At 39.6% G+C, this 15,000-nt stretch overlaps 1 protein-coding gene and 2 pseudogenes across 1 annotated transcript; 2 read left to right on the top strand and 1 right to left on the bottom strand.

The window, feature by feature from the left end:
- The window catches only part of LOC138046504 (uncharacterized), a 1,438-nt pseudogene extending 172 nt beyond the window's left edge, over nucleotides 1-1,266 (top strand).
- A 326-nt stretch (nucleotides 1,267-1,592) lies between these two features.
- Nucleotides 1,593-9,201, bottom strand: LOC138046503 (uncharacterized; annotated as a pseudogene).
- LOC138045910 (uncharacterized) lies at nucleotides 2,144-8,391 on the top strand. Its single transcript, XM_068892547.1, has 4 exons — nucleotides 2,144-2,288; nucleotides 2,536-2,854; nucleotides 3,466-3,528; nucleotides 4,627-8,391. The coding sequence occupies exon 4, from the start codon at nucleotides 5,477-5,479 to the stop codon at nucleotides 6,806-6,808; it is 1,332 nt and encodes a 443-aa protein (XP_068748648.1). The 5' UTR covers nucleotides 2,144-2,288; nucleotides 2,536-2,854; nucleotides 3,466-3,528; nucleotides 4,627-5,476; the 3' UTR covers nucleotides 6,809-8,391.
- Nucleotides 9,202-15,000: the final 5,799 nt, after the last annotated feature.

The raw sequence follows: 15,000 nt of genomic DNA, 5'->3' as shown, positions 1-15,000 counted from the left end.
AGTTATTCGGATTGAATACACGAACGATATACATGTAATTTCAACACTACAAATGCCTATGATTCGATTTCGTGGGAGCAAATGCAACTCCAGTCATGCAGCGAACAACATACAGGCACACCTACAATAGTGCGCAGTTTTGAGCTCCGAATATTATTTTTAGGGCATTTCTGGTTTATATAGAAAGCTAAGCATCCGCGGCTAGTCTAGCGCTCTTTCCAGCCGCACTAGTGTGCAACTCAAGTGAAGATAGAGTTTCGAACATAAGGGGTACATCATTAGAAACTGGAGGAGGGGTGAAAATATATTTTTGTAGGATTGCTTTTTTTTCGGGGGGGAGCTACCAAGAACGTGCAGGAATCCCCTCCCACAACTCCTAATAGCCTACCTCAAAATTGACAAATTGAAAAGTAACGCAATGACATTAATCTATTTTACTTGTTTGTTGCAGAGACCCTAATTTCTTTTTACCAGAACAACGAGTGCCTATGGAACTACAATATTCCAGAGTATCACACGAATAGCAACAAAGACCTACTCTTGGATTCCCTTGTTAAAGAGCTGGAGGATAAGTATACCAAAGAGGACATTCAGAGAAAGTGGAAGAGCCTGCTCAAGGTCTATAGGCAAGAACACGGAGAAGTCCAAAAGAAACCATCCGGTTCAGGTACCAATGAAGTGTATCGGTCTTCATGGGAGTTTTACGCGCATTTTCAGTTCACCAACAGCATTTGCGATGACACAGAGGACACTATCGACATAATATCCGGTCCCTCGTCAGCCAAAAAAAGAAAGAAAGAACGACATGACATTGAAAACAAGAAACTAGAATTGTTTGATGAAGCAGTAGTGGCGATTAAAGCGCCCCACCCTGCTACCAGTGACTCCCCGGCGCACGAGACCAACGAAGCACATGTATTTGGAAAATACGTTGGATTGACATTGTCCAAACTGGCTCCATCCACATTTCGGACAGCCAAGAAGTGCATTTCAGATGTACTTTTTGAATTCGAGGAAAGAAATGAGCTAGAAAAGGCCAACAGCATAAGTTTTGCCCGAAATTCAACTCAACGAACATTTAGTAGGGCTGACTATCCTTCTAGCCTCGCTTCTGGCTTAAGCTACAGTGACACCAACATCACTCCGCCTGGGTTTAACCCATATTTCTATGGTAGTACACATATGCAGTCTGCTGAACAGCCGTCACAACCATCCTTAGTTGAAAGCTCTGACAGGAACCAAGCAGTCCCGCCAGACTTCGATTAGAAAACAGAAAAGTCAAAGTAAAAAAGGGCGATTTAGTGGATACCCTTATTATGTGCTAGGCATTTTTTCTTGTAAATTACGTGATTAAAAAATCAAATGACAGCAAACTTTTTCTTTGGTTTTCCTTTTTTTTACTAGCAAACGAATATTTTTAACATAAATCGGTTTCTATGTTGTGTTATGATCATAATTTTTGCAAACTACAAACTCTGCTCTCGCTTGAATGCAAACTACGCAAATTTCATGTTAACTGTCACAGTGCCACAGTCAATATATTAATTACGATTGTACGTATATTTTTGATCTCCAAAAAGAACACAAGGCCACTAAAGTCCACACATTTTCCTTAGCCATGGTACATCGCCTTCCTCGTTGAACCACCTTGTATATTCCTGGCGCATTTCTTGGGCGCCTCTGTTGTAATTGTGCTTAAGGGATGGCTGAAGGGATACAAGCGATTCGAGAGGAGAGTCGTCTCTCCAAGTGCCTTGGATGATTTCCCCGGTTACAGGATTTTCGTTGTCTGTCAGACCGGGACGGCAGTACACATTCTTGCTGAATCTGTCGCTGTTCTGCCAGTTGTGAAGCGTTAGTACAGCCATCGTTATTTTCTGTACCTTGACAGGGCTCAAAAGGAAGGGGGCTCGAAAACAGCGCCATCTATTGGCTAGAATTCCCAGGATATTCTCGGAAATCCTTCTTCCTCGAGTTATTCGATAGTTACTGTAAGGCTCTTTCGAGGATATGGCTTCAGCATGTACCTTGCCAAAGAAAACGCCTCGTCTGCTGTTATGACAAAAGGAACTGCCTTGCTAACCCCAGGCAATGGGCAAGGACACGCCGAGCTCCCGCGCCCGCGATTTCGGTCATGTCAAATGTGCAGCGTAAAAATTCAAGATGGCGGCCCAAATGAATGGCGGCTTATTCAAATTTATGCTAAGGTATTCCAACTTTCAAACGGAATTGTGGGAAATAAAGACCACGTGGATGAGGTTAAAGAAGATGGCCGGTTTCATGGGACGGTAAGCTTTGTTTTGAGCCTATTTTTAAGGTTTTTGCACACTGTTGAGATTAATTATTTGGAGTTTTGCCCTGTATAGCACCTTTGTCATCAGTGAGCAGATTTCTGCCGTCTTTTGTAGATATATCGCTGAAAGAGTGAGCTATTGCCAATCTAAAATCATAGGTTTCTGGAAGAAACCTGTAAATTGTACCACGTTTATAGTTGTTGTTGTTTTAGATTGGTCTGAAGACTTGTCAATTCTGCAGGAGACATCACTGGGCAAGCTTTTCTTTCAGCTCATTTACATCTGCAGTTGCCTCTAGAATCTTTGAGGAAGCCTATGGGTGTAATAGAAACTTGGCAAGGATGTAAAGATGTGTTGCTATTTCTGGTCATATCTGCGACGTGGTTAAGATGGCACGAAAAGGAAGAATAAAGCGGGTGAAAAACACAAGAACTAAAAATAAAAAAAGATTTCCGATTGGGGAGTATAAATATGCCATGAAAAATGTAAAAGCAAATTATTTGTTAGAGTGCATGTCCTTGCAAATGGAAAAAGACAAGTTGGATACTGTGATAGTTGAGGTTGGTTGCTTTAGGTGGATATGTTGTAGTTAAATGTTATCCTTGGTTGTTCAATGATTGTTTTCTTTTGTTAGGCCATCCCCTTGTTTTCTTGTTTCTCCATTAAGTGCCGTCCGACCGCATTTTCCAAAAAAAAAAAGGTAACCATAGGATTTTCAGTGGTTGATGACGTCTTGTTGTTTTCCTGGCTCCACAGCTATGATGCTGGGGTACCAGGCCTCCAATTCCTAGACTGCTAATGATTTTTTTAGGTTTTTTTCAATCCGACTGACCGACCCAATATCAGGAAACGCATTCGATGCTAAACAGAAAAAAAAGGCATGGTCTTATTGCGTTTGGTTATGTATGATAATGAGTACAGAACAAAGGAAAGAAAAATTGAACAAGGGTAAAATTGAATAGCACGACGTATACAATGTACAATATAAGACATTTTAAGGTTGTCATCTGCTATTTAAGCACTTACCAATTTATACATTACCTTGATAAAATTATTTCAAGAAGTATTGTCTTGTATAGTAGGTAGTTGCTACTTATTCATGATTGAATTATTGCTTGTAATTTTAGAAGGGGATACTTTTTTCAGGAAAGTCATTAAATTTTTTCTTCAGAAAAGAGCAGTTAGCAATGCCCTAGAGAGGGAAAGGAAGCAGTTGAAGTCTCTCACAACCAAGGTAACATTGCACCAGAAATTGATTTAGAACATATTTTGAGTTTTCCATTAGTCATGGGACTGCCATCAACCAGTTTGCCAATTTTGAATATTCAACATTTAGTTATCCAGTTGGAACATCATTTTCTAAACTGTGGTGATACCTTATCAGAGTTTGTTGAAAAGGTTCCCTATGATTGAGAAGTTATAGTCTTGGAATAGCAACTGGTGCATTCTAATACACAGGTGATGAGAGTTAAAAGGAAACAAGCAGTTGCAAGAACCTTCCAATTTCCAACACAATAGGAAGCAGTTGACCCCAGAGATAACAAGTTAGAGAGATAGTATACTGAAATAGATGTTGTGGTCCAATTTTATCCTTGGTTTAAATTATTTTCTCCCTTTGTTGCTCAAGCGAGTGCAGCGAGCGAGAGCAACACTAATCTTGCAATGCATCCCGGGGCTATCGGGCAATGAATCTAGAGATTGGTTGCCTGAGTTCGCCCGGATTTGTGTAGTGGCGGATTTTCCTCTGGATTTTCCTGTTGTTTTAACACTCAGTATCATTACAAATCGTATTAGATATATTATTGAAAGTCGTCAGAGCTTTCAAACTGTGTTGTTCTCTGGTTTGAGAAACATTTCGATTCAGATTCTTCGCATTGTCGGTTGAGTTTGGAACGAAGGCAGTCACATGTTATGTCAATGGCTACCATCACCATCGACTACTACAAGGCGTTTGGTCTTACAAAAATTAATCTCCCCTCTTTGGGGCTGTATGCATTGATCAGGTCTCCTTCTACTGAAGCATTTGCCTTCTCATTGAGAACGACTAGTTTTAAGCTAATTATCATACATTACCATACCCAAAAACAAAGGGAGAAAAATTTTAAACCAAGGATAAAATTGAACTGCAACATAGACATATATATTTTTTTATTTATTGTTAGATAGATAGGTATCAATAAGAATTGCTCAGGTAATCTGTAGCTAAAGCCTTTTGACTGTTTCATTAGTCAGTTTTGTGCAAGTTACATAATCAGACAGTATAATTTGTCCAGACACAACTGTTGAGTGGTTTAATGCAGGCATTAGTTAATAACATCTTGTTTCTCTTAAGGAAAGAGAAAAACAATCAAGAGGCAACGTGAACCATCTCAACAGTGTGATGTAAATTCAGAGAGATTTAAAGTTCCCAAGAGTGAAATTTCAGGCAGGCGGAGAAGGAATGAAACCCTAGAGAGTTGTAAACAAATTCATGGAGGAACATCAGATAACATAAAGCCTGCCTTAGATGGCATGTGGTTAACTGTGGTGAAAAAATCTAAACCCAAACAACTTCTTAAGTATGTGTCAAACTCTACAAAAGTTGTAGATAAAGTTATAGGGGCAGTTGTTAAAAATTTTGTTGGCAACTTTGAATGTAGTGATGTAAACAGCATGCGAAGTGTGAAAGTACTGTACAGTAATGGCTTAATGAGTAAGGAAAAGTACAAAGCAGTCAGGTCCAATTTGTCCATGTCTACTAGCATTACTAGCAAACAAAGAACAGCATTTCAACTATTGAAGGGTGTGAGAATCCCAAAGCTTTTGACTTATGATAAGTTAAAGCAATATGTTAATCACGCTTGGAATGCATCTACAGTCCATGATTTTTCTGAGTTGTATGAGGATTTAGATGAAAGCCAACAGGTTAATGGTGCATATAGAGAGCTCACTGATACTTTGTTTGAATTGGCAGACCTCTTCATTTCAATTGATGAAACATTAGGTGAAAAGTCACACATTTTATATTTCAATAATGACAAATATCACTTTCATGTTGCATGTGGGGCTGACGGTGCACCTTTTGGAAAAGATGACGAGGCTACGGCCTGGTTGATATTTTTCTCAACAGTGGAAGTCATATTACAACTGAAAAAGAAAATTTTCTGTTGGCTGGAGCCAATTGCTCTGAAAATCACATTGTTATGCAAAGGTTTGCCAGGAGACTTGTTCATGAATTTCAATCAATTGAAAAAAAGACCTTTTTAGTACGAAATTGCACAGTGAAATTTTCATTAAAATTGTTTCCCTCTGACATGAAATTTTTAGCATCGTACTCTGGGGAGCTTAGTAATGCCGCTTACTACTTTTCTTCTTTTGGGGATGTAAATGACAGTAACAAGCACATCACAAATGGGTCTCTTGGGCCAAAGCCTGAAAATACATGGCACCCATGGGTTTTCTCAGAGAGACTAGTGGTAGCTGCAGCTGTAAATGAGCTGAAAGAAAAGCTTGCCAAGTCGTCTCTTGCAGAATCAACGAAGAGAACAAAAGTTCTTAATTTCATTAAGGAAAAGAGTTCAAGGCAAGAACATGAACCTTTAATTGGCCCATTTGTTGATGCTGGATTTGCAGAGCCCCTTCACAATGCAAATAATGCATGGCAGTTTGTCCACAATACCATCTTGTCTATGAGTGTTGATAAATCTAACATTCCTTCTTCATGCAAAGATATTACTGATGTTCCTGAGAATTCTTGTTTTGCAAAGTATCTTTTTGCACTTAAAACAGAGGTAAGGGCAGGAAGGCTACTGAAAAAAGTGAAAAAGTGGTTTAACAGTGGCCGAAAAGGGAGTTTTGACTACAGATTCACAGGTAAAGAAACTAAGAAACTTTGTCACAAGTTTATGTACCTTGTTGCTGCTTTAGAGGGTGAGGGGGATCCACCTGAAACCCAAGTGAGGCTTTCTGCAATTGCCCATTGTGCTTTACAACTGAGAGGTGCAGTGTCACTATTTTCGAGGGTAAATATAGAAGATCGAGATTTGATTGAACTAGAAAACCATTGTCTTAGATTCTTTAATGTAGTTTCCACCCTGCTTCATCATGTGAGCCCTACTGTCTGGACAATAGGTTATGCTGTCCCATATCACACTAGAATTTTATTTAACAAGTATAAAATGGGTTTGGGTGTGAACAGCATGCAAGGTCGGGAGGCCAAACACGTAAGGTTACAGCAGTATGCAAAGCATGCTAGTCTTTCGTCAAGATGGGAAGTTGTTCTCAAACATGACTTTGTTTCCAATATTTGGCTTAGAAGGGCTGACCCACATCACTTTGGGTATGCAAAGTGTACCAACCAGTATATCCCATCATATATCAACACTGACAGCTTTTGCTTTTGTGGGTATCCAAAGGACCCCAATGCAGAGAAGTGCAAGTTTTGTTCCTCTCTTATCTACAAAGAAATTGTCAAAACAGCAGATTTAGGAGAGTTGTCTAAAGGTTTACAAGCTCTTTTAGTGTTTCAGCAGTAGTACCTATATGAACATTGTACAAGAGTACAGCAACAGGGGAAACCTCTGCTACGACTAGATTTGTAGTGCTATTGTGCAAAAGTGCAAATCAGGGGGGGGGGGGTGTTAATTTTAACCATTGCAAAACATACTTCCACTGCAAAATCAGGTTCTGGAAATGTGGTCTACAGTTAATGGTGTGAAAAGGGTCTAAGGCACAAGACTTGAAATGATATGAATACTGGTGCGAGTCTCAGTTTGCCCTAATGTTTCCAGACTTGAAGGTAGTACTTTTCTTACTAAGTTGGTACTTGTAGCAACATTTTACCTGTTTTATAGTGGTTGCTGAATTAAGTGCAGCTTCACCATAACAAATGATTTATTTTGATTCAACAATGTTATATAAGAACTTTCACTCTGTTTTTCACATGATAGGATTGTGAACATTTGTTACTAATAAATCTTGTGACATGTTACAAAGATGTGTGAAATTTGATTGTTTTTCAAATCAACAACATATAATCTCAAATACCTGTGTTTTCATATGTAGCTCCTGTTATCAATGCACATGCAGACAAACAACTATAGTCAAGAGAGCTGCCCTTGATTTGACACTTTACTACGGGCATTTGAAAATAACAGGCAACACCGCTGACCATATACATACACCTCCCATAGGTCATTCACCTAAACTGTGATAATTTGCAATATGTTTAATGCATATACATAACATATATAACAAGTTTATAACAACATACCATCCATCCAGGCCACCCTCAGAGAACACTCCAGTATCTCCTTAATATGAATAGAGGTATTAAATACTTACCAGAAAACAAGGGATCAGAGTTGACAAATTTTGAAACTTTTGCTACTGTCTCCCTAATTCAGGTTTGACTATACAGTCAATGTAAGTTCCATAAACATATAATAAAATATCAACATAATTTGCATAGATTGCCTAGAGAGTAAACTGTGGGACACCCAATCTGTTGTAATGCCCATATCTTGCTGTGAACCTCATAATCTCTAAATTTTTCGAATAATGCCATATGGCAGGGTGACCTTGGTTAATGATTACCATGCTGTAAGAATCATCCTTTTCTATTTTACACATGATTTCAGTTACTAAAAGGCATTTTTTGTACTTGTTGGCAAATTCCAGCAGGAAGTCCCTCAAAGAAGCTCCAACGTGGAACTGAATTTCTTCCACGTGTTTACTATTTTTCACCAACAATCCTCCGCCCTCCTTTCGAAGCGCAGCAGCCTTGAAACACGCAAAAACTTCTAATGGCACGTGTCGCTGAAATTTTACTGTCCAAGGAGATGAACCATTGGGTCTTGGTCTTAGTCTCCGTAAAATTGCTTTATTCCAGTGCACCACTGATCTTGATAACATTCGCGAAGGCTGTGCGAGATGATACTTGTAAGCATTTTCGGGTTGAAAAGTGTGTTTTTTAACGATTGCCCTAGTCAGCTGCATTAGTTCATCACCAATCTTTACATTCATCTCCTTCTCAGAACGTCGAGATGTTCTAATAATCTCTTCTACCACACTGTGAACTTTGACAACATAAGACGCCATTTTGAAATTTACCAGACTCTTTGAGCGTTGAACCGCTGAAATTTATATCGCAGACAAAACTGCCGAAATGATCAGAAATAGCAACACGATAGCTCGGCGTGGAGGAGGAATGTTAAGCGGATTTTCTGGGCTGTCCAAAGCCTTCTTCAGTGAGCACCGTGCCCATGCGTGTCCATCTGAGTTCTGCCCGTTGGTGCCTACATCTGCAGAGGCACTCGTAACTCGGTCCCGACATGATCAACGCAATAACACTTTCATTCCCTTTGTAGGCGTGGAATGGGAACCAGCATTCGGGGGCTTTTGGATCAAAATCCGTTTTCCGTCTATAGCACCAATGTTATTTGGAATATTCCACTTAGAGTAATATAAAGTTGCAATTTCGCGCCAGTTTTCAACGGTGTTGGGCGTTTTTAAGAGTTGTCTTCCCAAAACTTGGTAAATAGTGCTGCATACTTCCATTACAATCTGAGACACAGTACTCTTGCCAATCCGAAACTGGAAGGAAAGGGACTGAAACGTCTCTCCTGTTGCCAAGTATCTGATACCGAGGGCAAGTCTTTCCTTGGCGCAATAGATGTCCTCATATGGGTCTCTTGCTTTGTTAAAAGGGGCCCTACAACCTCCACTAATTCTAGGAACTTGGCATGAGGCATCCTCATGTACTCGCCAAACCCAAGGGTGTCTTCCGCCGCTAATTCTCGAAACAGGGTATGATAGGCCCCCGAGTCCACACTCGTTGTTCAGTAGTGGCAGGAGGGTCGTTGTCTACAAGCTGCATCAAAATCAGCAGCATGAACTTACGCTTCCTGGCAAGTTCACGCACCGCCATCATGACTAGTCACTGGAGGCGTTTAAAACGTTGTTTTCGTATTTATTGAATTCCAAAACAATGTAATTATCCATCTATTTTCGTCCAGTTGTGTCTTTATTGCAACGACGCAAGCATGAAAGTATTGTATTGCCGTTTCTTTGCTGTCTGTGATTGGTTAAATCTGTAGTAAAGCTGCAGAAGCACACTCCCGAGCTGTTCACACGATAAAAATGGTCCTTTCTGCAACATTCGTTGCTGCAACATGCCGCATGAAGTTCGACCAAAACATAGGTGTGAAATCGTTTGGCACGAGGAACTCAGACAATGTGACACCTTGTGGGTACATGTCCCTGGGACACGCAATAACTGCAGTTGCGACTGTGTGTGCGTAAATACGTTTTGTCCCTGCTGTGAGCTCCGTATAAAAGTGCCTGCTACATTTTCTCTCGTATGTATGAAACAGGATTTGACTGCGGCTTCATGTCCCCGGGACATGTAATGGCTGCATTTGCGAATGTATGTGCGCAATTTGATGTTGTCCCTGCAGCGCGCGTCAGATACAGACGCCCGCTACAGCCCTCCTCATGTGAACGAAACAGTAATTTACCGCTGCTACAAGTCCCTCGGACATGTTCCCGCTATTGGGCTTAATTGTCTGTGTTGGTTGTGATTTTGTACCCGCTGCATGTCCCCGGTACACATGCATGTAAAATGCCCCCCTAGTGTGTGAGTAAAATGGATAGATGTCCCAGGGACATGCTTATGGCGCAGTTTGTTCTGTGTGTACATGTTGTGATTTGGTGGGTGCTTCGTGTCCCCGCTATAGATTCCCGCTCTATGCCGCGTTATATGTATGGAATATGATTTTAAAACTGCTGCATGTTCCAGGGTCATGTAGCTGCAAAATGACCCCTAGTGTGCGAGCACCTTTAAACTCTCGATGTTTCAATTCAAAATCAACCACCAAACTTTTCAGAGCTAAAATTATCGAAACCGATGAATGTCAATTGTGGGGTGTAAGACAGACCTTAGAGTATCTGTTCTTAGAATCTTGGCACGTCCATACTTTCTGGAACCTTTTTGCCTCTTGGTGGAACTCTAGTAACTTGCCAAAGGTAGCTCTGACGAACAAAGCTAAAGTATATGCACATCACCCAGAGAAGCGATCTGTTCGAGCTGTCAACCTGTGCCTTATAGTAGCCCATTACTACATCTATACTGCAGCCAAAGAAAGTGAATCTTACAGGATAACAGCGTTCAAAGTATTTTAAAGAGCAAGTTATCCATGGAGTCACCAAGCGTTCGAGCAACCGTGAGCTTTTAGACACTCATTAATACATAGCAAGGTTTTTGTTTCAAATTTTTTTTTAATGTATTTATTTATTGGCTTTTTTTATATATGTAATGATTGCCAAGTGTAGTGAACAGTGTAAAGTATGATATTGTGAATAGTATTAGTAGTCTAAGTTAAGATAGTTTTTGTGAGTAGCAGTAGTAGTGTAAGTAAGTACTGTATTTAACTAAATGAAAAAAAAAAAAAAAGGCAATGCGATCCACTTAACCCCTTCGTATAAAAGGGCTTACTTTCCTTAATAAAGTGGCTTTAGCTTTATGGTGGACAAAATACCACTTTTTTTGCTAATTGTTGTTTCACGCTGATACAAAGGGGCAAAACCATTCCATTTCAAGCAGGCGTAATATTTAACTAGTCCGTGTTACTTAAAATAAGCTTACCGTACCATAGATGATCCGGCAACAAAACTGTGACCTCGCGCGTTATTGTGTTCATCACTGCTCCACGTCACCTGTCTCTCTCCCTTTTGTCAACTTGTGTTCTTTTACTGGCGACGTGGAATATATATATATGTTTTTCACGCTCTAAACGTGACTGAATAGCGAGCTTTTCTTCAGTCACAGTTTTCCCGCCTTCATTCCAGTATTAGCTCCTCTGGCGCCCCACGCCTGCATTCCACAATTTGCCACAGGTCAAGTGTGTCAGTAAGCTTTTAATTACGGCAACGGACGAAAACCAGTTCTCTAAGTCTGCCCAACAAATACAAGGTTTAATTAATCGAAGCTTTCTGGCAATAGTTGTTCGCCTTGGAGAACGCGCGTGACCCCATGCTCTTTCAGAGCAACTCGGATGATCTTACTTAATCTGATGACGCCAGATGATTTGTGGTGTTACGGAAATCGACATGCATCAGTGTGCAATTCGTGTTTCTGCGGAATATTCCGCTATGGAAATTGGTTTGTGGTTTGACGCCAAGGAAAACTGTGAGAAAACTATAGTGGCAATATTGTTTTTCCCCAAGTATTTAATTTCTATTTCATGCAAATGTAGTTAACGTAGAAGGGAATTCCTGCAGTGGAAAAAACACTTGTCAAAATTAACGCGTTGTACAGTTTAGTTGCCGTGACCTGTAACATGTAACATGTTTATCTCAATTGAGGATACACATAAATTGGCAAATTCTGTTGGAAAATTAAGGGACATGAACGCGAAGGAAACAGGAGGAATTTTTAGACTTTCTAGAGATGCTTTTTACAATGGTTTCCGTGGAGTAGAAACAAAGGATCGCCATTTCATTTCGTCGAGAGGGGCAGAGGGCAAAATTTGGGCTTTATATTCTGTTGGCATTGGAAGTGCTACCTGTGAGAGTTGTTCAAAGCCGCAGTATATTCTGAGCTTTCAAATTACAAGCTGTGAAACCAGTAGTTATTTCTGAAAAATGCCATACACCAGGACAAAATTATTGTAAGGTTACCTCAGTCCTGACATTATCATGTGATAAATTCAATCAGTCTTTGGTGTTTCCTTCCTAGACAATTGAAGTAGTTTTCCAGGAGATACAAAAGGCAATAACATTCCGATACTTTCCATGATGGACGTTACCAGTGTCCTAAAGCTTTTTACGAGGTTTTCGCCGGTAAGCTTTTTGCTCAAGAAACGTGGACGTCATCTTAAGGTTGAACAGGGAAGAACCAATGAGAATAGCGATAGATTAGAACATGCGTGAAATAGCTCCAGGATTTTTACAAAGAAGGTTGTGAGGCAAGAGGAAAACACAAACCTCTCAGGCGTTAGGTCAAAGGGCATTAATGAAGGAGTGTGGACTCTACAGGGCCGTTTACACATAGCGTTTTTAAATTGTAGATATTTTAAAATTTCGTATCAAGGTGAATTTGATGCATTTCTACAGTAAAACACTGCAACAGTATGGGTATTGTTCGATTGTTTGTTGCTTTTATTTTTTGGATCTGCTGTAAATGAAAAAAAAGAAGTAAGAAAACAATTGACTGCTCACTTGTTACGCAGTTAGATCCAGCGCAGAGTAACTTTGTGAACAGTGCCTGTTATCTACACCGCATAACCTTCTGAATGACCCAGTTAAAGCTTCAACGCGACCTTTCGAGGCATTGTACCTTCAATTGCTTTAAAGGAAAATTTTAACCTGTTTTTTGTGATTTAATCATTTAATAATTTGATTTATTTATCCATTTTTTTCAATTTGGATTTAAATACGGCGAGCACTCAATCGTAACTCTCCACAGCGAACGTTACTACTGTTCCCCCAAAAAATTCGCTCATCCATAATCCTTCTCTGTTCACTGTCTTTTCTTGAGAAGGTTGATGGCATTTTCGTAACAAAAAGGTGTCACTTCTTCCTGCAAAGGGAAATTGACATCAGCATTAGCAAAAGGATCGACAGTGAACAATTATTGAGTAGGTAATGAACAACTCTGCTCACTGTAATGCCAGTTGGTTGGTAATTGACGAGAGAGGATTTCACAATAGGCTTAAAAAGAGTTAGCATAAGTAGGGGGTTATAATTGCCTTACATTTACTGGTTTAAGAGACAGCTTCGTTCCACTACAAATGCATTTAGCAATCTATGATGACAAAAAGAAAAATGTAATGGTAAATTTTTTGCATATTGCGATGTCGGTGCATTAAATTATAGAAGTCTGAGCAACCACGAGAGTAAATTAATCATTGGACAAGAAACATGATAAAATGATGACAGCTAGCTGTGATACCACCGTCTTGGCTTACTTTGATTACGTAAACTCCACAACTTCGGTCATTGGCCTGCTGTGGTGATATTGGTGATGATTTTCTCCAATCCGATGGGTTCACTTTGTTAATTTGAAGTAATTTTCTGCAAAAAAGTATAAAGTATGATATTGGCTTGTACTGTAATTCTAAATTAAATTCAATAAAACAAAAACAGCCAACAATTGATTACCGGATACAAGTAAAAAAAAGTTCTTCGTTTACAGAAGTTTGCCGTGTTGCACTGTCAAAGTTGCTGTCATAATGTTGCCAACTTTTTTCATGGAAGTTAATGACCTGCGAAACAATTTTTAAGACTTAAGTAACTTTTAGTTGTATAGGCTTGGCATGTGCATGTGAGGTCATGCTACATTTTGTTAGTAGAATCTTAACTGCAAGGATATATAGAACTCAGTAATTCTTAGCTACATATTACTTTACCATACCCCTAACATCCAATGATTGCGCTTTCTTGTTGGGAAAATTTTTCCTACAGTTACCTACAGTCCGTTGGTTCCAAGTTTAGACTGCCCAATTTATTTGATTGACAAGTCGATGAGGGTACTTAATGTTGAAACGGCAAATTTATCGCAAATGGGATGCTTTCCAGTGCCCTCTTTTTTCAAGCGAAGTTATGACCCCCGCTTATACTTTAAATCTGGAACTTAAGTTTTCTTCCATACCCTAACTCTGGGGGGAAAGTGAAGTACTTTCCACGATAGGAAGATTTTCCTTATTTATTATTATTATTATTATTATTATTATTATTTATTACGAAATCAAAGTGAGTCCTTTGGTAAACTCATTCCATTATTCATAGAAGGGTAGTATTCATTCTCATTTTCCATGGAATTAACCAGAAAATGTTCGTAGGTGATAGTTTTTCGATTTCTACGCGAATCGTTGGAAGTTCCACTTACCTTTGCCATCCATTTCCGGAAGATGTAGACACCAATTGAATGTAACCTTCGATTTTCGCAAATTACGACTCTGTGAATTCAGACTTTCCTCTCGTGTGATCCTCGAGATTAGGGCGAGGACATGGCTGACATTCTACACTATAGTAATATTTGATTTATTATACTCACGTTTTCCTTGGCAGTTTCAGCTAGCCTTTTCAACCTTGCGTTTATGACCTGTGATCAAATAAGCGGAATATTAATATAAAAGTTTTGGTCTTGTGGGCATAGTAGTTCGTTTTATGGATCCCTGACATTTTCCTCTCATGTCCAGGGAGGGATGCTAACTAAAGCTCTCTATTATATAATAAGATCCTTACAGTGTCGTTCAGCCAGCCCTCCTTGAAAGCTTTAGAATGCTGGCGCATTTTCATTTTGTCCACTTCTGGTATCGCTGGTTGGATTGTCTTAATGTCTCGAATAGTTAAATGCTCTCCGGAATGCAAAACTCCAACCACCTCCTCTAAATCTGGGTGCTTAGTTAAGTCCCAGAAGTCATCCACCTGAGAATTGATAAAGTTAAAACTTGAGTAGCAAGTACCATTTCACTGGAATAGGTATCCACCGTTAATTCAAGCTGTTGCCTCTTTCAGGTCCAAGTGTTTCCATTGATGCAATTAAGAGCACCTAATATCAATGACATTTATTGGCGAGTGCAAACTCGTGAAAAATATGGTCAACGCACAAAAGTAGTGCTGTCGCAACATCAGACTGATAGTCAAGTAGCTTAATGCAAAATTTGAGCCGGATCGTGACAAAGCGGACAAAAGTACCAAACTTTGTATACAGTTTCCTTGGGAT

This window comes from Montipora capricornis, chromosome 4 (genome assembly GCF_036669925.1).
Source record: "Montipora capricornis isolate CH-2021 chromosome 4, ASM3666992v2, whole genome shotgun sequence".
Classification (NCBI taxonomy): Eukaryota; Metazoa; Cnidaria; class Anthozoa; order Scleractinia; family Acroporidae; genus Montipora; species Montipora capricornis.
The sequence above is the reverse complement of the archived record's forward strand: the minus strand, read 5'-3'. Positions and strand labels throughout refer to the sequence as shown.

Bases quoted from the DNA above. Each gene is read 5' to 3' on its own strand.
- LOC138045910 (XM_068892547.1), top strand. From the start codon at position 5,477: ATGCAAAGGTTTGCCAGGAGACTTGTTCATGAATTTCAATCAATTGAA.